General features: G+C 42.2%; 1 protein-coding gene across 3 annotated transcripts; it reads right to left on the bottom strand.

Annotated features, from left to right (window-relative positions):
- Positions 1-4,999: 4,999 nt before the first annotated feature.
- Positions 5,000-18,004, bottom strand: NUDT12 (nudix hydrolase 12). 3 transcript variants are annotated; one of them, XM_064140151.1, is made up of 9 exons: positions 17,744-18,004; positions 16,767-16,984; positions 15,524-16,116; positions 13,207-13,374; positions 11,657-11,770; positions 9,259-9,458; positions 6,939-7,067; positions 6,745-6,819; positions 5,000-5,500 (listed from the first exon to the last, which is right to left on the bottom strand). In XM_064140151.1, exons 2-7 carry the CDS (start codon positions 16,970-16,972, stop codon positions 6,957-6,959), a joined length of 1,392 nt encoding a protein of 463 aa, XP_063996221.1. In that variant the 5' UTR covers positions 16,973-16,984; positions 17,744-18,004; the 3' UTR covers positions 5,000-5,500; positions 6,745-6,819; positions 6,939-6,956. The 3 variants fall into 3 exon arrangements, with proteins under 3 accessions (XP_063996221.1, XP_063996219.1, XP_063996220.1); XM_064140149.1 differs by lacking the exon at positions 6,745-6,819 and having other exon boundaries at positions 17,744-18,002; XM_064140150.1 differs by lacking the exon at positions 6,745-6,819 and having other exon boundaries at positions 17,391-18,002.
- Between the last annotated feature and the right edge of the window lie 1,894 nt (positions 18,005-19,898).

Genomic DNA, 19,898 nt, shown 5'->3' on the forward strand with positions numbered 1-19,898 from the left:
GACAGTTATATGGTGGCAAAAAATTAGCTTCCACTCAAATTGAATTGAGTAGTTACTTGGAAGCATCCAGCTCACCCTGAGAACAGTGCATCCAATGTAAATGAAATTAAACTGCCATAGTGTTGTACTAGACCCAGTGGACAACCATGTAATTGAGTGAATTATGTTTTGGGACCTCTAACGAGCACATGTAATCAGGATCTTGCTTTTTTCCGATCATGAGAAGATAGTAAAGAGTCAGTAATTTCAGTTTAACAGAACAAGGACACAGTCTCAAGTTGTGACGGGGGAGGTCTAGGCTGAATGTTAGGAGGAAGTTCTTCCCAGAGAGAGTGATTGGCATTGGAATGGGCTGCCCAGGGAGGTGGTGGAGGCACCGTCCCTGGAGGTGTTCAAGAAAGGACTGGATGAGGCACTTAGTGCCATGGTCCAGTTGACTGGATAAGGCTGAGTGATAGGTTGGACTGAATGGTCTTGGAGGTCTCTTCCAACCTGGTTGATTCTATGATTCTAATATTCCTTCACTTCTGATTCTCTAGGAATATTACTAAGGAAATCTAAACCCCATGTAATGACATTTTGCAGTATTCTGGATTCTTCTACAAGCATCAAGTGATGCCAGACAACATGTCAAATAGCTTTTGACAAATCTTTTTTAAAACTATATGCTGTTTTCACCATTTTGTTAAAGATAGATGCCTACAGGAAGGGTGCATTTCACTTTAGCTTTAGAAGAGGATAATAAAGAAGCAGTCAGTCAAACGTTTTCAAGATGATTTCAGCTGACAATGCAAGTGCCAGCAAACGTACCCTAAAAATAGTCCTGCTATGCTAAGCTGCATATGCACAAGCATTTCTGCCTTTTTAAGAAGTAACTGGTCTGGCTTTCAGCTCTTAAATTCTACACAGTGTTAATAAGGATTTACTGTAAGCATTTATATACTGTTTGGAGAAGTTTCATTAATGCACCACCACTGTTCATTTTTACCCTGAACCCTTGCTTGAAGATATTCACTATTTTCCAGTGCAACAAAAAATGGAGAAGCAGCAGGTTCTCCGTAAGTACTGGGGGCGTTGTATAACACACTACAAGTACAAACACCTGTAACAAATTATATACTACATTACTATATAACAAATACTCAGTTATCAGATTTTCTCAGTGGTACCGTGTGCTAGTTTAAAGCTAGCTAGAATGTTTTGGGGAGAACTAGATTATAGGCTGTGAAAGAGGCAACAACAGTGATGTCTACTTCACTCATAGGCTTGCTGAGATGTATAAAACAAAAAATCAAAACACAGATAACTCACTTCTGCTACTGGGAAGCTCTGGGCTGCATCTCTCTCTGATCTCACCCTCCATTTCTTTGACTAATCCACTTTGTTTCCTAACTCCCTGGCTGAACCTCCATTCTTTCTTGAGACTGAGGTAAGGTTGAGACGGGTAAGGGGAAGTTGCAGGGGTGGTTGGGAGCCCCTCCTAGGGACTCAGGTTTCTGGGAGCGCTGTTGCATTCCTGTATTACCTTTTACCTTGTATATTTCTGTCTATAACTGTATATACTGTGAATATCTGCTTGTATATTGTGCTAGCTGTAAATAAATAGCTTCATTTATATTCCCAGAGCCAGCTGAGAGTAGTCTGGGTGACTTCTAAAGGGTGTGGGGGGGTGGGGAACACCCAAACCATCACACCATCACAGAAGTTCACCATTTACCCCAGGTTTCAGAAAAAATATGGGGATGTCTGAGGCCAGTCCTGGGGACTCAGGTTTCTGGGAGGGCTGTTGTGTTCCTGTATTACCTTTTACCTTGTATATTTCTGTCTATAACTGTATATACTGTAAATATCTGCTAAGCTGTAAATAATAAGCTTCATTCAATTTCCAGAGCCAGCTGAGTCTAGTCTGGGTGATTTTCCAAAGTGTGGGGGGGTGGGGAACACCCAAAACCATCACATATCAATTTGATGAAGTGGATGTTCATGCATCTCTTATCACGTCTGTAAAACATACTTGAAAAAAATTGGCATAGAGAATAATGTTATTGAGCTTTTTGTATCTCTTACACTGGATGAAATTATTTAGTTTTCAGTAAAAGTTCTGAAAACACATTTAACTCTTCCCCCCTCTGATTTGCCATTTCTCTTTGCATCAGTGGACTTCTGCTATTTCTCTTCTAGAAATCAAAGGAGAATCTGCTAAACTGAACATTAGCTGGATTAACTCTTTTCCTGAGTGTGTCATTCTGCTATTTAGTGTGATCTCCTGCATTTTAAGACACTTTTGTTTCTGTTTTGTCAAAGAATCAAGCACAAGAAGAAGTAATTTAAATATCTTTCAGATGTAATGTGGTCATGAAATAACCAGAACTCTCGCTGTAACATATGACCAGTTTTCTATAGCCAAAGATGTTACCGTCAGTAAAGTACTGTCATGTTTTGTCAAGCCAAATTATTCAACCTTATTGACCTTCATAATTATTTATCCATTGTAATAGAAATAATGCAAATACAAAGTCTTTGATGAAACTCAGCTCACTACAAGAAATTTGTGCAAGTTGTACACTCTAAGAATTGTCTTTGGGAAAAAAAAAAAGGTAGCTTGCTTTGAGAATTCCTATGGATTCAAAGTATAAACTGCAATTAAGAGTGAACACAGTGAGGGCAAAATCCCTATTCTAGCTTCTAGAAGTACAGTTTCAGCATCTATAATAGAGAAATCTTAATACCACATTTTCTGGCTGTGCCGTTTCCAAGGTCACTTTTTCCAGAAATGCAATTTTTAGCGCATACATTAGGAGTAACTTGAGCACAAACAACAAAAATTAAGATGTATGCTGTTTCATCAGCTCTTTTTTAGTTTTAGAAGATGTCTTCACTTAACTGGGAGAGCTCCATTACTTCTCTCCTTCAACAGAAATCAGAAAGTGCTTTACTAAAGCCAGTTGTTAGGGTTATGAAGTGGAAGGAGAAAAAAAACTATTATCCAGGCTTATCTGTGTGCTGCAAATTGAGTTTGCAAGCTTCATTATTCAACAATATGCAACACTCCTTTCTGATTAATAATCCTGTAGTCTTATAGCACGCTAACATTCCACACACGAAATATTAGTTGCAGAAAGACAATACAAATAAGCAAACTGAATTTCATTCAGGTAGGCTTTCACTTCTGAAATTATATACTACTACACGTTAAGTCCCTATGTGATAAAATGAGGTGACAGATACTGTGTTAAGAATAAAAAAAAAAATCCATTTTAGAAATCACTATAATTTACAGAAATATTCTTAACTCATAATCAACAACCCATCTGAATCTTTTACTTGGTAGATGGATCATTCTTATTTACACAGAAGCTAAACTGTATTCTGAACTATAATTGAAATTCTCTTAGCTGTAACTACTGTGTAAAATCTCCATATTTTATAAAAGCTATGATGAGTTATCAACAATCAGTATCCACAGAGTACTACCCCAACAAGCTGTCACTTTGGAAGAAAAAAAAGTTTGTACTTACTGAGGCTACAAGGCAGTATTAACTTCCCTCGGCTATTTGCTTGCTCCTATGCACTCTCTGTGAATAGTTTGCCTTTCTAAGCTCAAGAAGGATAGGCTGCCTGTCTTGTTAAGGTATAATAGGATAACAAGTTCAAAGTTGGTTTTTTTTTTTTCCCTTGGCACTTAGACACCTCTGTACTTGTCAACACCAGTCACCATTGATATAGTTTATACACACATCCTTCCAATCACTGAAACAATACAGGGCTACCAGTATTCAAACTCTTTTACAGCTAAAGTAGATAAGAAAAATAACAGTTCCACTGACTGGGTCCTTATGAAATGTGTGAAAAGTCATGAGCAATTAGATTATCTAATTAAATTTAAAGACAGAAGAGGCAGAAATGTTATTCACAGTCTTGCTCCACTTCTTTTTCTATTTCTGTCTCCTAAGCTCAGAATCTGATTAGTATATTTAATTCCATGAAGCATGACTCGTCTGCCTTTAATCAGCCTGCTGACATTCACCCCTTTTTCCTTCACGTGCTGCAGAATTTGGGACAGTAATTTACCAGCTTGGCAATATTCCTGTACAACAAACATATACTGCTCATACTATTGTATCAGCAGTACAATGTTTTTTGTCATGTGCTTCCACATATCCAATATGAAAAATGAGAAGTAAGCTTACAGGCACAAATGCAGTGTTGGTAAAGCTCACATGAGCTTACAGCTTGGTTAGCAGTAGTAGTAGTAGTTTTGTGTTTAAACACTTCCATTTATTTTCCCCAGTTTATTACTATTTCTATTAGTCATAGATTATCATTTAAAAAACAGTTAAAATACTAAATACTTAAAAATTATATACCAACCAGAAGTTAATTCTCATTAACGCACAAGCGCTTTGGAGGGGGGAAGGCAATTCCAGAATTTTCTGCCTTGCACTTATACATATAATGAGTATTCCTTTTGCTATGGTACTACTGTAGAACCAAGGGAGAAGACAGTGAGGTCGTTACCACACCATGACCCAAATCTCTCTATTCCTAGTGGTTTAAAGAAATTCTTTATGTACTGCATTGACTTAGTGGCAATAAAACAGCCTGCTTGCAAAGCTGCAGTCTTTTGAACAAGACAAACAAATCAGATCTTAAGGAGGTGTTGCCCTGATTATATTTCAGTCAGCACCACCATACTGTGTTCAATTGTTACTAAATCTAATTAATTGCTTTTCTGAATTGCTGTATTAGCTAAATAACTACAGCATTTGGCTCTTATGTGTTTCACATGCAATGTGCAAACAGTAACTATCCTGCAGAAAACATCTACGCACAGATATCACAGAAGGTACTTGCCATCGTTGTGAATGGCTCAGCTATTGGGGAGGCAAAACAGGAAAGCTTAAGAAAAACTGTTGGTTTAGCTTTTGAAAATCTATACATAGTGAAAATTATTGCAGCAAGAGAAGTTATTAGAACTAAAATAATTACTGCTCTTAAACTCAGAGATTAATGAAGCTTTATTTTTCAAACTAAACTTTTTAAAGCATTTTCACACAGTAAAATAAAAATTTTGAAATTATTTATTAGCACTTTAATTGTAGAAATATATTGTTTATACAGATGCTCAATTAGAAAAAATAGTCTGATTCTTAATATCTTACTATCTCCATCTGCTCATTTCTTCCTTCCTTGCTCATTTTTCTAAATGTGTAATCATTGTATTAATAGTTAAATATTCTTTGCATAGCTTAACTTGCATTACTGTTTCCACACAGTCCAATGTCTTCCTTTATTTCCAGGAATGACTTGTAAATTTGGCTTCCTTCTGTCCACACAATTTTTAGAAGAGAGGACTTCCACTGATAATCTGTGCTTCGGCTGTTAGCTGTAGTTTACACTTCCTCTTTTCTGTAAAAGCAATTTTAAGGGAAGCACTGTATTGCTTCTTTCTCATTTCCAGAAGGCTCAACAGATGACATGATTTTATTCATAGGTATAGCTGAAACAAGAAAAAGAAGAAGCAGCAGCAGTATTTGTCAGCTGTTCCAAGTCTGTAGAAAATGCTTCTTGCTTTGAAGTTTGCTATACTTTGCCTTAAAAAAATAGAAATAGCTGCTGAGGATGACACTAGAATCACAGGATTTGTAAAACATTTTCGCTGATTCAAACTTGAAGAGAATTATTTACACTTTTTATCCATTACTCTACAGGTCTACTTTTAATTATCAGAGAATGAAACAAACTAGACTAACTGCCTGTGCTAGTTTGAGCCTAGCTGGGATATTTTGGTGAGAACTAGATTATAGACCGTGAAAAGGAAACAACGGTGATGTCTACTTCACTCATAGGCTTGCTGAGATGTATAAAAACAAGAACATAGACAACACAGAGCTTGCCCTCTGGCTTTTGGGCTGCATTTTTCTCTCTAACCTAACTTGCTGTCTGACTAATCTGCCTGCTTCCTAACCCCCCCTAGTCGATCCTTCAAACTCACTTTGAGTGTAAGGCAAATTTGGGGGTAAAGAAAAGGGGTGGGAAGATGGAAGGGTGGTTGAGAGCCCCTCCTGGGGACTCTGGTTTCTGGGAGGGCTGTTGTTTCTGTATTGCTTTTTAATTTGTATGTTTCTGTATATATTGTAAGTACCTGCTTGTATATTGTGCTAAGCTGTAAACATAAAACTTCATTTTAACTTCAAGCTCATCTGAATCTAGTCTGGATGACTTTCTTAAGTGTGGGGGAGCAGGGAACAACCAAACCATCACACTGCCTATGGTCAGTAAGTACATTATTATCTTAACAAAATATCTAGTATTTAGGGTGCGGGGAATGGTTCTCCAGTACCTCTACATAAAGAGAGCATTGTGTCATATCCTTAAATTCAGACTGACATAAAATTGGGTAAGTGCAGCCCAAATCAGACTGGAGGAGTAACTACTCTGTATAGAGGGATATTAATGTGGAAGATACAAAAAACTATGTGTTTGACATTTAAGTATGCTATTATCTTAAAGATAGCCATTGTTGATAAGGTTTTCAGTACTGCATGTTTATACTCAAAGAAAGCAAAAAATGAGGAAGAAATCACAACAAAATCGGAGGACGTAAAGCATCTTCGTAATGCTGGGACTTCTTCCATCAAGAGACAGGAAAGATCAAACATTAAGAGCATACCAGCAAAAGGCACAATAAATTGATTCCAAAACAAAAAAAGCAGCCTATGCACAATGAAGTAACAATTTTACCTTGCTTGCCTGCGTGAGATTATTACTGGGTGGTTGTCCAGTTGTAACTCAGATGCAAAAAAACCCAACTTTTTTCTACAGTTTATCCCAGGAACCAAAGGAAAGTAAAAAATTCAAGTGATTGTACACTTACTAGATAAACAATTCTTTCTAATTTATTCCTAATTTAGAGTTCACTAGAAGAAGTAATTTACCATAATCAATTATTGGAATTAAAGATTAGCATTCATTCCAATCCAATGTTTTATCAACTGGTGTGCAATAGCTTGACTTGGTGGTACAAAGAAAGAACGTCGGTTTCCTTTCATGAGAACTTCCATGACCTGCAACACAGACAGGTTTTTTTTGCAGAGAACAGTATTATAAACTACATGTAGTCCAACACTGCATTAATGCAGGAATTATCTTATCATGATGATCCCACAGCTACTAAAGGGCACTACCAGATAATTCATGACAGGTGTAGAGAAAAAAGCCACACAGGCATCTGTGTGAACTCTGACATTTCTAAGCTGAAATCCAAAGGATTTCTCTTTTCTAAAACAAGTGTGGAGACTAACTGTTAATACAATACTAAAGGTTTCTGTTAAGCTTTTTAACAGTATGGACCTTTCACAGTATCTGTAACAAGAGAAAGGCCAAGGAAAACCTCCAGTCTTTATTAGATAGAGAGGGGAATATAGTGACAAGGGATGAGGAAAAGGCAGAGGTGCTTAACGCCTTCTTTGCCTCAATCTTCTATAGTGGGACAGGTTGTCTCCAGGACAGCTGGACTGCTGAAGTGGCGGATGGAGTCAGGGACCAGTACAGTCCCCCTCTAATCCATGAGGAAGAAGTAAGGGATCTGCTGAGACACTTGGATCCTCACAAGTCCATGGGACCAGATGGGATCCACTGGCTAGGGCTGGGTGCTAGGTTGGACTGGATTATCTTGGGAGGTCTCTTCCAACCTGGTTGATTCTATGATTCTATGAACAGCAGTACAGTATCTGTATACAGCTCTACACCATTCCATACAATTAGTTTTTCCTCACGTAGTATAGAGGGAAGTGTGATTTGTTGGTTTTCTGAAGCACCTGCGAACAACACAGGAGTTCACTTTACCTGAAGTTTCTGATGTACATTTATGTCCAGCTCTAGACACACCTGCACGTGAACAGCTGTACACAGAACTGATACTCATTTGAAAAAATGCGCTGTTTGCTACCAGTGTTGCCCGGAACACACTGAGATTGTGGATGACTATCTCTGCCTTCAAGTTGACAGAGAGTCCAAATACTTGCAAATGCTAGGCAGAAATACAGTGTTACTAAAAATTTAGCTCATAAGTAGCCTGTGGAAAAACCTATCAAGACTGTTATGTAAGCAATTTTTCCTTTTTCCAGTAATGAGCTTAAATCTTTCCGTGAAAGTCTTTTTTTGTCCTCTCTTTGATTTGAATGTATTTTAAATACTCAGGAATGGTTAAGTGTAGATTCTCTAAAAAAATGCCTAATCTTCACTCAACACCAGGGTATTAAAACAGTACTGCATGGAAAAAAGATATTCAAACTAACAAATTTCCGGAGCTTTTAACCTAAACTTCCCCCATCACAGTAAATATGGTGGCACGTTTGCATGGATGATGTTTTTGATGTTATTTAACACTACTTCTGCTAAAATGGAAAGTACCGGCTTGCAAAGTAAGTGGGTTACAGTAACAGTAACCTTGGTATGTCCTAAAAGGAAAAGATAAAAGATCTTACTGCCAAAAATGTCAATAAATAGGCTTGGAAGTGACCCATAAATCACCATAAATATATTGCTTTCTTTGGTTGTTTGTAACCTACAATATAATGTAACTGTAGTATGAAGTGGATGGTATACACGCTTGTTGTAGCCACGACCTACTGAGGATGCCTTAGATGTGCTGGTTTTGTAAGGCCAGTGAGTAGATAGCAGCAGCAAGTCCTGTGAAGGAAGGGAAGTGTCCCTTCTGCAGTAGCCTCTCTGCTCCAACTGAGGACAATGGGTGTGGGCAGGAACCAAACAGGTCATGGTGCAGTCAAGTAAACAGGGGGAGTAAGGCAACCCCTGAGACCCTCTAGCCTCTGCAGACCTATTTCAGGAATCTTCTAAGTGAGATAACGCACATGCCCGGGCAACTCTGCCTGAAGAAGGGACTCTGAGGTATAAATATATGAAATGTGCAAAATTAGCCAGGCTGGGCTGAAGCCCTGCCAACACCTTGGAAACCCAGATTGGAGAGCACACCACAGGACACCAGAGCCTGAGGTGATGATCTCTCCCCCCTTTTTTGTCATCTGGGTTCACCTGGTTGTTTGGTGCTGGGTTCACCTTTGTCCATGTGGGCTCTTGGAACCTAGCATAGCTCTGTCTGTAAGGCCAAGGGTTGAGGCTCCAGTCACGTCAATGCTCACTTGATTTGCTCAAGAAAGCAAGTATCTCTTGTATGCCAGAACTGATACAGTCACACACTAATCAGTACAAGAAGGAAATGAAATTGAACTTTACCTCTTCTCTTGTGAACCATCGGGCATCCTCTATTTCATTCTTGTCAACTTTAATTTCTGTAGATGATGCAACAGCTAAGCAGCCAATCATTAGGGAAGAGGGCATGGGCCATGGTTGACAAGAAACATACTGAACATGGCCAACTTTGACTCCTGCCTCCTCTTCTACTTCTCTACGAACAGCATCTTCTATTGTTTCACCTAATTGAAAAGGGCAAAGAACAAGCAGCTAAAGAAAATACTCCAACCAATGATTACATCCCATACTTTGAACTGACTCACGTCAACCCATAGATCATGGTACAGACCTTAAACACAAGATAGGTCTACAGTAAAAACAAGCCACTGAGTGATTTTTAAGGGGGACAGACAAGACCCAGCCTCATACTGCCACATGAAGCAAAAAGCAACTTAAAAATAAACATTTTGATTAATAAATTATCATACTTTGTTTCCTGAACTGATAATTTAGCATAAACTATCACCACACCTAAGATATCAAGAACTGAGTAGGAAATAAATTGCTCCTTTAGTTACTTTTGAAATGCTGATTTGTTCATTTGTAGGCAGAATTATGTTAAGTTTTAGATTTTCCACATGAATACAAGATGCAATGCAACCTCGTAACCAGTATTTAGAATTACAACAGTAAGAAAATGGAGACTTAAGATGAAGTGCACATGTCTCTGCATTGCATTATTCTCTTTACCTGACTCATTCTTCATTGCCTCAACACAGAGACATAACTGCAAAACTTTAGGTACCTATTCACTGAAAACTGCTATGTGTATATGTGGTTTGTTGATGGTCACAGGCACACATATGCACATGTGATGTGTTGTAACTGCTGATGACAGGTTTACTGAAGCAAACAGTCCACATGTCAGAGATACAAGCTTTGGTCTAGCTACGTTAGGCTTACGAAAAGATCTACTCCTAAATTTCAGTTTATACACTTGAATTCACTATCATAAAGTCGTGAGGACAGGAGAAGAAAGAGGGAAGCAATCGACATGTTGATGTTTTTAAAATGGTACCTGGATAAACTTACCCATGCTGTCAATATATTTCACCTGCACACAGTTACTGAACATAGTTAAACACTGTAATTTCACTGATTATTAAAATATATTCCCAAGACAAGGCTGTTTTACAAACTGTTCTGCAGTTGCTAACAACTGTAATTAATTCCAATGGTTATTGCTGAACACAGCTAGCAAAATATCTCTTTTCTTACAAAATGATATAGTTTCATATTATCTTTCATATAATCAGCCAGGTTGGAAGAGACCTCCAAGATCATCCAGTCCAACCTAGCACCCAGCCCCAGCCAATCAACTAGATCATCCCACTAAGTGCCTCACGCAGGCTTTTCTTGAACACCTCCAGGGACAGCGACTCCACCACCTCCCTGCGCAGCTCATTCCAGCGGCAAATCACTCTCTGTGAAGAACTTCCTCCTGACATCCAGCTTATACCTTCCCAAGTACAATTTAAGACTGTGTCCCCTTGTTCTGTTGCTGGTTGCCTGGCAGAAGAGACCATCCTCCACCTGGCGACAGCCTCCCTTCAGGTAGCTGAAGACAGCAATGAGATCACACCTGAGCTTCCTCTTCTCCAGGCTAAACACCCCCAGCTGCCTCAGCCTCTCCTCACAGGGGTGTGTTTCATGCCACTCACCAGCTCCATCGCCCTTCTCTGGACACATTCCAGTATCTCAACATCTCTCTTGAATTGAGAAGCCCAAAACTGGACACAGCACTCAAGGTGTGGCTTGACCAGTGCTGAGTACCGGGGAAGAATAACCTCCCTTGTCCTGCTGGCCACACTGCTCCTGATCCAGGCCAGGATGCCATTGGCTCTCTTGGCCACCTGGGCACACTACTGGCTCATGTTTCCCTACTATCTACCAGTACCCCCAGGGCCCTTTCTGCCTGGCTGCTCTTCAGACACTCTGTCCCCAGCCTGTAGCGCTGCTTGGGGTTGTTGTGGCCAAAGTGTAAAACCCTGAACTCGGCTTTATTCAATCTCATTCCATTGGCCAAGGATGGACTCGATCAGGTCCTGATCAATCAATCAGGTACTGGTCAACTTTTTCAAATTACGCTTCAATTCTTTATTGTCCTATGATAAAATCTCTTGATTTAGCACCACAGAGTCTTGTGGTCACTTCAGTATGTGATATAAGAGCATGTGATGTGAAAACTATTTTAAAGTTTTATTTACTGAACTTGCCTTTTTTTGTTTTGTTTTTTCCTTTTGTGTATTTTTTAAAAATAAAGCAGCTGATGTAAATTATAGAACTTTATAATTTAGCAAGGAGTAAAAAAAAATGACATAACACCAAGCAAATTTCTTTCAATACTGAGATGTTTAAAAAAAAGAAGTAAGTTACTCACCAGGTTCAATAAATCCAGCGAGACAGGTAAACATTCCTGGTGGAAACCTCTTCTGCCTACCTAAAAGGCAGTGGTTCCCATCTGGATGGATGACTTGCATTATCACAACAGGATCTACAAGGGATGTGCAAGCAATAAATTTCAGTATTTGAGGGACTTAAAAGCAGTTATACATGTCAACTTGACACCAAATAAACACATATAAGATACCTTCTGATTGTAATCAGAATTGCAATTGGACAGAGCAAGTTGTTACTTTCTTTCTTTTTTTCCCCCTTGCAAGATATGTGCTTGCTTTGTCTTTCAGCATATATGCTTAGCAGAGACAGTTTACTGTCAAAATGGAACTACACAAAATGAGCACTGTGTCAGGACTTTAATACAGAGATATTTCATACTCAGATGGCTTGCAGAAGGTGAGAAAACAAAATGCATGGGGGAAAAAAAAAGGCAAAACATGGCCTTTCATATTGTATCTCATTTATGTTGTTGGGATTTATAATGGATGGTACGCCACTGCAATAAAGATCAGTATTGTCAGAGCAATTCTCTGTCACACACTATTGAAAGAAAAAGAAGCCTATTTAATCCTAAGTAGAGCTGGGGATACACAAGTATGTAAGACTTAGGACAAAAGCAAGGAGCTAAAATAACTAGGAAGAAATTGAGGCCATCCAGTGAGACCTGGACAGACTGAGAGCTGGGCTCAGAGGAACCAGATGAAGTTCAACAAGGACAAGTGCAGAGTCCTGCATCTGGGGAAGAAAAACAAACTCCACCAGTGCAGGCTGGGAAGTGATCTGCTGGAGAGCAGTCCTGTGGGGAGGGATCTGGGGGTCCTGGTGGATAACAAGTTAACCATGTGCCCTTGTGGCCACGAGGGCCAACAGGATCCTAGCATGTATTAGGAAGAGTATGTCCAGCAGATCAAGGGAATTTCTCCTCCCCCTCTACTCTGCCCTGGTGGTGAGACCTCATCTTGAGTACTGTGTTCAGTTTTGGGCTCCCCAGTTTAAGAGGGACAGGGATCTGCTGGAAAGGATCCAGTGGAGGGCTACGAGGACAATTAGGGGACAGGAGGGCATGGCTTATGAGGAGAGGCTGAGGGACCTGGGGCTTTTTAGCCTGGAGAAAGGAAGACTTAGAGGGCATTTGATAAATGTATCTGAAGGCTGGCCAGGAAGGGGGGGACAGGCTTTTTTCACTTGCTCCCTTTGATAAGACAAGGAGCAACATGTGTAAGCTGCAGCAAAAGAGGTGCCGCCTCAACACAAGGGGAAACTTCTTTACTGTAAGGGTCACAGCGCACTGGAACAGGCTCCTCAGAGAGGTTGTGGAGTCTCCTTCTCTGGAGACTTTCAAGGCCTGTCTGGATGTGTTCCTCTGTGATCTGTGTTAGATAGTATTGTTGTGCTCTGGCAGGTGGGTTGGAGTCGATGATCTCTTTGGGTCCCTTCCAACCCCTAACATCCTGTGATCCTATCCTATGACTTACATATACCAGTACAAACAAGCCACTTTTGACTTAGTTTATACAACAATATTCTCACCAACTCTTGGATACGATGTGTTGTGAACCCCCTGGAGACTGGGACAATCTTCTTTTAAGCAGACTTTCTTGTAACCTCCTTCTTCAATCCTGGTTGCACTCCCACATGTTGGGCAGAACTGGTAGCGACTGTGCCATGCTAGAACAGACCTAGCCTGGGCTACCACTCCTTTAAAAGAATACATTGAAAATATACAAAATCAAATACTAACTCATGTAAGCTTTTAACAGTATAGAAAAAGCAAATAGTAAAGTTTAACATAAAAATCAGTGTAGGACTATGGCTTAGACTGTAGTGTATTACAAGAGAAGTCTGGCAATATGAGTTAATCTGACCTTTGCAGCACAGCAAATACAACAGAGTACCATATAGCTACAGACCACTTTAAACATTCAGAAACAAATTCATCTGGATCAATATACACATTCTCACAAAAGTTACTTTGGCTAAGGTGCCAGAATTATGTATTATACATTTTGCATATTACTATTTAGGGCCACAACAGGTATTGACATAATAATGCACTGTTCTGTTTCAACTTCAGATGGAAATCGACCTTGCCTTTTATCCTTCTGTAAAAGCAAAACTGTTACAACAGCAGCTGTTAACACATCTAGAACGACATTCATTCACCTCGTGAACTCAACACTTACTCCCACTCTGCTGAGAAGAGTATCTAACACACCTTAAGATCTTAGTTTTACATCTTGTAATGAAAACCCGACTTTTTTTTCATTTTAGAATATTAAAGCACATACATTAACATTTAAATAGCACAATTTGTAAAATCGTGATCAATCCATTTTACAGTTTAACACTTCCCATGCTCTTAAACACAAAATTGTTTGCAAAACCACTGACAGGCTGGGCCCCATCCTCTTTAATATCTTCATAGATGACCTGGATGAGGACATGGAGTCAGTCATCAGCAAGTTTGCAGATGACACCAAGCTGGGGGCAGATGTGACTGGGTTGGAGGGCAGAAGGGCTCTGCAGCGGGACCTTGACCGCCTGGACAGATGGGCAGAGTCCAAGGGGATGGCATTCAATAGCTCCAAGTGCAGGGTGCTGCACTTTGGCCACAACAACCCCATGGAGAGATACAGGCTGGGGTCGGAGTGGCTGGAGAGCAGCCAGACAGAGAGGGATCTGGGGGTGCTGATTGATACCCGCCTGAACATGAGCCAGCAGTGTGCCCAGGTGGCCAAGAGAGCCAGTGGCATCCTGGCCTGCATCAGGAAAGGTGTGGTCAGCAGGAGCAGGGAGGTCATTCTGCCCCTGTACTCTGCACTGGTTAGACCACACCTTGAGTACTGTGTTCAGTTCTGGGCCCCCCAGTTTAGGAGGGACATTGAGATGCTTGAGCGTGTCCAGAGAAGGGCGACGAGGCTGGGGAGAGGCCTTGAGCACAGCTCTACGAGGAGAGGCTGAGGGAGCTGGGATTGTTTAGCCTGGAGAAGAGGAGGCTCAGGGGTGACCTTATTGCTGTCTACAACTACCTGAGGGGTGGTTGTGGCCAGGAGGAGGTTGCTCTTTTCTCTCAGGTGGCCAGCACCAGAACAAGAGGACACAGCCTCAGGCTGTGCCAGGGGAGATTTAGGCTGTAGGTGAGGAGAAAGTTCTTCCCTGAGAGAGTCATTGGACACTGGAATGGGCTGCCCGGGGAGGTGGTGGAGTCGCCGTCCCTGGAGCTGTTCAAGGCAGGATTGGACGTGGCACTTGGTGCCATGGTCTAGCCTTGAGCTCTGTGGTAAAGGGTTGGATTTGATGATCTGTGAGGTCTCTTCCAATCCTAATAATACTGTGATACAGTAAAATTAAAATATTTCTAAAGCCACTGAAAGCATCTGCTTCCTATTTTGCAGTGGATTATCTCTGCATTGTCACAGAATTAACCAGGTTGGAAAAGACCTCTAAGATCTTCAAGTCCAGCCTATCACCTAACCCTTCTAATTAATGAAACCATGGCAGTAAGTGCCTTATTCAGCCTCTTCTTAAATACTCCCAGGTATGGTGACTCCACCACCTCCCCGGGCACCCTGCAATCACTCTTACTGTGAACAACTTCTTCCCAACATCCAGACTAAACCTCACTGCTGCAGTCTGAGGCTGCATCCTCTTGTTCTGTCACTGGGTGCCAGGAATAACACACCAATCCCTGCCTGGCTACAACCTCCTTTCAGGCAACTGTAGAAAGCAGTAAGGTCTCCCCTGAGCCTCCTCTTCTGCAGGCTGAACAACCCCAGATCTTCAGTGAATTCCAAAATATATCCTTCTGATTACATATTCAGTAACTACTGCATTTTATGCATCTTACCAGCTTCTTTGTCAGGTAGCCAAAGTAGTCCTGGCATTGGTGGGTGAAGAAAGTAGCAATCCTTGTGATTCTGTTTGAACTTCTCAGCAGAAGCAGAATCTATGCTAAGAGCAAACCAAGCAACTAACTCATCTTTTTCATCTTGTAGAGCTCTTTCACTGCAAGCGCCCACCACATTCATGTGGAACGTAAGTTCAACTCCAAGAAAAATTAAGGTGCCTTCTTCAGTTTGGTTTATGTACTGCTCCACATCCTTGTAGCACAGCCTGCAAAGCTTTACTTCTTGCTGCTCAGAGCCCTCTATTCCCCCACTCGAAGTAACCAAAGGAGTTAGATTTGAGAAGAGGAGGTATACTGTAGTTGGATGGGTTTGCTTTTCACTTAGCCACTTGGAATCCGTTCTTTTAATGCTTTTTCTGTCCAAAAGTGTTAAGCCAAAATAATTTTCACATTCCTTTACTTCACCTGACAGAAAAGTAGGCCTCTGTCCACCATTCACACCTGCCAACAAATTCACTATGTGCTTGTATCCCCAAAATTTGGCAATGTCCAGAGCTGTTTGCCTTGATTTATTAACAATGGATGTGTCACACCTAGACAGAAAAAAACAACAACAACCAAACCACAGAACAGTGATTGACAGGGCACATATGTTTAGGAGGAGTTATGATTCATACTTAATGCAATATCGTTAGGGTGAAAGAACTTTTAGATCTTGTCTACACCAGGGCACTCTTTATGCCTAAGCAATTGGCTTTGCGGTAATGAAAAACTATCAACTCCTTTGCTACAGCCATACTTCTCTTTTTTATTGATCCACTCCAGATTATCACTTCCCAGGGTACACACAGTACTGCAACAGGAATGAATTAATTTACATCCCACGTATTGTAAAATACTTTTAAATAATTAAAAAAATAGGGTCAAGATAATTTCACAGAATCATAGAGACAACCAGGTTGGAAAAAACCTCCAAGATCATCCAGTCTAATCTAGCACCCAGCCCTGTCCAATCAACTACACCATGACACTAAGTGTCCCATCCAGGCTTTTCTTCAACACCTCCAGGGACAGTGACTCCACCACCTCCCTGGGCAGCCCATTCCAATGCCAATCACTCTCTCAGCCACAACTTCCTCTTAACATCGAGCCTATACCTCCCCCAGCACAACTTGAGGCTGTGTCCCCTTGTTCTGTTCCTGGTTGCCTGGGAGAAGAGACTGGGATGCACTTAATACTTTACCCTTCTTCAAGAAGAATCTGCACAACCTCAAAATGTCCATTTCTGGCGCCATACATCAAGGCTGTCCAGCCGTTATCTGCAGCTGCATTGATAAGTGATGGAGATTGCTTAAGCAATGCTTTCAGTTTGGCTGCATCTCCGAGGGCAGCAAAATTATGCAGCTCAGAAATAATTTTCTGGTGCAGGTTCTTTTCAAAGACTGTCATTGCATGAAGTACCTTAAAAAAAAACACAACAGCACACAAAAGTACCTGAAAACATATCCAGCATTAGTAAAACGAGTAAAAATCATTAAATTCAATGATATGCTGATAACATTATTACTGTAAGTACGGGCACAAGCCAGATTCTTATTACTATGATATTGTTATTCCCAACCAAATCTTAGGCCCACACATCTCAGAATACAGTTAATTTTTATCCTAATAATCAAGACTACATTTAAAGAGGCTTAAGAAGAGAACTTTAGTATGGATCTGAGAAAACCGTGTTCTAGTTTCACGATTCAACACACACAAACAAGACACAACAGAAAAAAGCCCTAGGCCGAGAAACGAGTCTCAGACGCTTTAGGAATAATATAACTGCAACAGGGCAAGTCCCTTTCCAGACCGAGTGGCTCACCCGATCAGTGGTAACAAACTCCTATAGTAACTTTCGCTGAGCCTCCGGCGGCGGCCGCCGATCCCTCAGCTGCGGGGCAGAGGGCTGCTGGCACCCGGCTGCTGGCACCCGGCACCGGCACAAAGGCACTGAGAGCTTACATTCTGTTGTGTCCGTTCCACCATCACTTCTCGAAAACACACTCAAACCATGGTGTTTTCTCCACCTGACCCAGAACAAGTGCCCTTGCAGTGACTCCCTGACCGCCACGCCTGCCGCCCTCAGCGCCGATGCCGAAGGCGCCGCGCCGGAACAAACCCCATGCAGTCGCGCAGCGCCCGCCCCCTGAGCCTGCCAGAGCGGAGGGCACCTGCCTTTTTCCACTGTGCTGCATCTGCGTGTACGAGCAGTCGAGACCGGCGTCTTAGGACGAAAGCGAAGCCTATTTGCCCCAGCACCCCAGCAGACAGCTTCGCTACAGCCAGTGGCCGGGCCGGCGTAGCCTCAGCCGGTAGTTGGTCTCTGCCTGCTTTTCCGCCGCGGCAGAGGGTGTGTCCCGGCGACGTCCCGCCCCGCTTGCGGCGCAGGCTGGCGAGGCGCCGGTAGCGGTCGGGGCTGGCTCTCTGTCGCGGCTGCCTAGAAGGTATGGTTTGCCGCTGCGCCGTGCGCCCTGTTACATCGCCCGGTACTCGCAGAGACAGTCGCGCCTTGCACGGAGGCAGGCAGGGCCGCAGCGAGGGAGGAGCGATGAGCTGCCTCTAGCGGAAGCGGCTAGAGCGTTGCCGCTAGTTGAGCCAGCTTGCTGAGCGGGTCAAAGAGCAGGAGGCTGCTTTGTCTTTCAAACAGGAAATGTTTTTTTAAGCTTAGTTTCCAATGCTGGCAGAAGGCAAAACCGGGAAGCAGTGGAATGTGCAAGTACTTGTAAGAAAAGTGGAGCAAATGAGATCTCACAGTATCACAGTATCACAGCGGGGAGCAGATGGGGAAGTTGCAGTGATAATCACAAGCCGGACGGTGATTGCACTAGAAGTGTGTGCCCTTAGCCTAAGAAAGGTTTGGTGAAATCAGTGCTGTACCAGTCCAAAGGAAATTAACGTGGACTTGTTGGTCCAAGTGCGTTTGCTTGTGATGAGTATTTAAGAGGCTTTTCCCTTCATGGACCTGGGCTGTTCAGTCTGGAAAGAGAAGACCGAAATGGGATGTTATTAATATTTACAAATAATCTGAAGGATGGGAGTCAAGAAGAAAGGACAAGTTTCTTTTCAATGGTGTCCTTCGATAGGACAAGGGGCAATGGATACAAACTGGAACAAAGGAGGTTCCACATGAACATGAGGAGAAACTTCTTTGCTGTGAGGGTGCTGGAGCCCTGGAGCAGGCTGCCCGGACAGGTTGTGGAGTCTCCTCTGGAAACTTTGAATCCCTGCCTAGATGTGTGCCTGCGTGACCTGCCTTAGGTGAGCCTACTTTTGCAGGGTGCTTAGTTTCAGTGATCTCAAGAGCTCACTTCCAACCCCTACCACTCAATGGTTCTACGATTGATGTACAAAACTTGTAATGCAAGTAGCAACCTGTCACTGCCAGTAATCTGACAAATGCATCTACACACTTTGGATTGAGTCAGGTGCTCTTTATTCCATGCCAGTGCAAGCACAAGATCTGTGCAGGACAAAGGACCAAAAAGCACCAGCGTAACAAGTGTCATCTGTGCCACCAAAAGGACTAAAAGCACCTCATAGTAACTCCTTTTATCCTATCATACAAACAATGCACTAACATAATCCAGGTCATGTACTGCCCAGTCTCTAACATACTTCATGTCTTGTTCTTCCCCTGTACCAGGTATCCCAGTACCTCTCTTCCCCTGTGGGAGACATCCTGAGGCTGTGGAAATGAAGATTGAGTGCTTGTACACAACTTGTTATTTTTTTCTCTTACTTGGATTCCTAAAGCAACACTTAGTGCAGCACCATGTAGTCTAAAGTCTTGGTGCTGGCCTTGAAGTTTCAGGGAGAGTGATTTGCCATTGGAATGGGCTGTCCAAGGAGGTGGTGGCATTGCTGTGCCTGCAGGTGTTCAAGAAAAGACTGGATGAGGCACTTAGTGCCATGGTATAGTTGATTGGATAGGGCTGCATGATAGATTGGACTGTATGATCTTGGAGGTGTCTTGCACTGTGTCCAGTTCTGGGCTCCTCAATTCAAGAGAGATGTTGAAATACTGGAATGTGTCCAGAGAAGGATGACAAAGCTGGTGAGTGGCCTGGAGCACAGCCCTGTGAGGAGAGGCTGAGGGAGCTGGGGGTGTTTAGCTTGGAGAAGAGGAAGCTCAGGGGTGACCTCATTGCTATCTTCAACTACCTGAAGGGAGGCTGTAGCCAGGTGGAGTTGGTCTCTTCTCCCAGGCAACCAGCAATAGAACAAGGGGACACAGTCTCAAGTTGTGCTGGGGGAGGTGTAGGCTGGATGTTAGGAGGAAGTTGTTGGCAGAGAGAGTGATTGGCATTGGAATGGGCTGCCCAGGGAGGTG

Source organism: Pogoniulus pusillus, chromosome Z (assembly GCF_015220805.1).
Source record: "Pogoniulus pusillus isolate bPogPus1 chromosome Z, bPogPus1.pri, whole genome shotgun sequence".
Taxonomy (NCBI): Eukaryota; Metazoa; Chordata; class Aves; order Piciformes; family Lybiidae; genus Pogoniulus; species Pogoniulus pusillus.

Bases quoted from the DNA above. Each gene is read 5' to 3' on its own strand.
- NUDT12 (XM_064140151.1), bottom strand. From the start codon at position 16,972: ATGACAGTCTTTGAAAAGAACCTGCACCAGAAAATTATTTCTGAGCTG. The intron at 16,117-16,766 runs GTAAAGTATTAA...TTTTCTGTCTAG, and splicing joins CAGATTCTTCTTGAAGAAGG to GTGTGACACATCCATTGTTA. The intron at 7,068-9,258 runs GTAAAGTTCAAT...TCTGTGTTGCAG, and splicing joins GATGGTTCACAAGAGAAGAG to GTCATGGAAGTTCTCATGAA.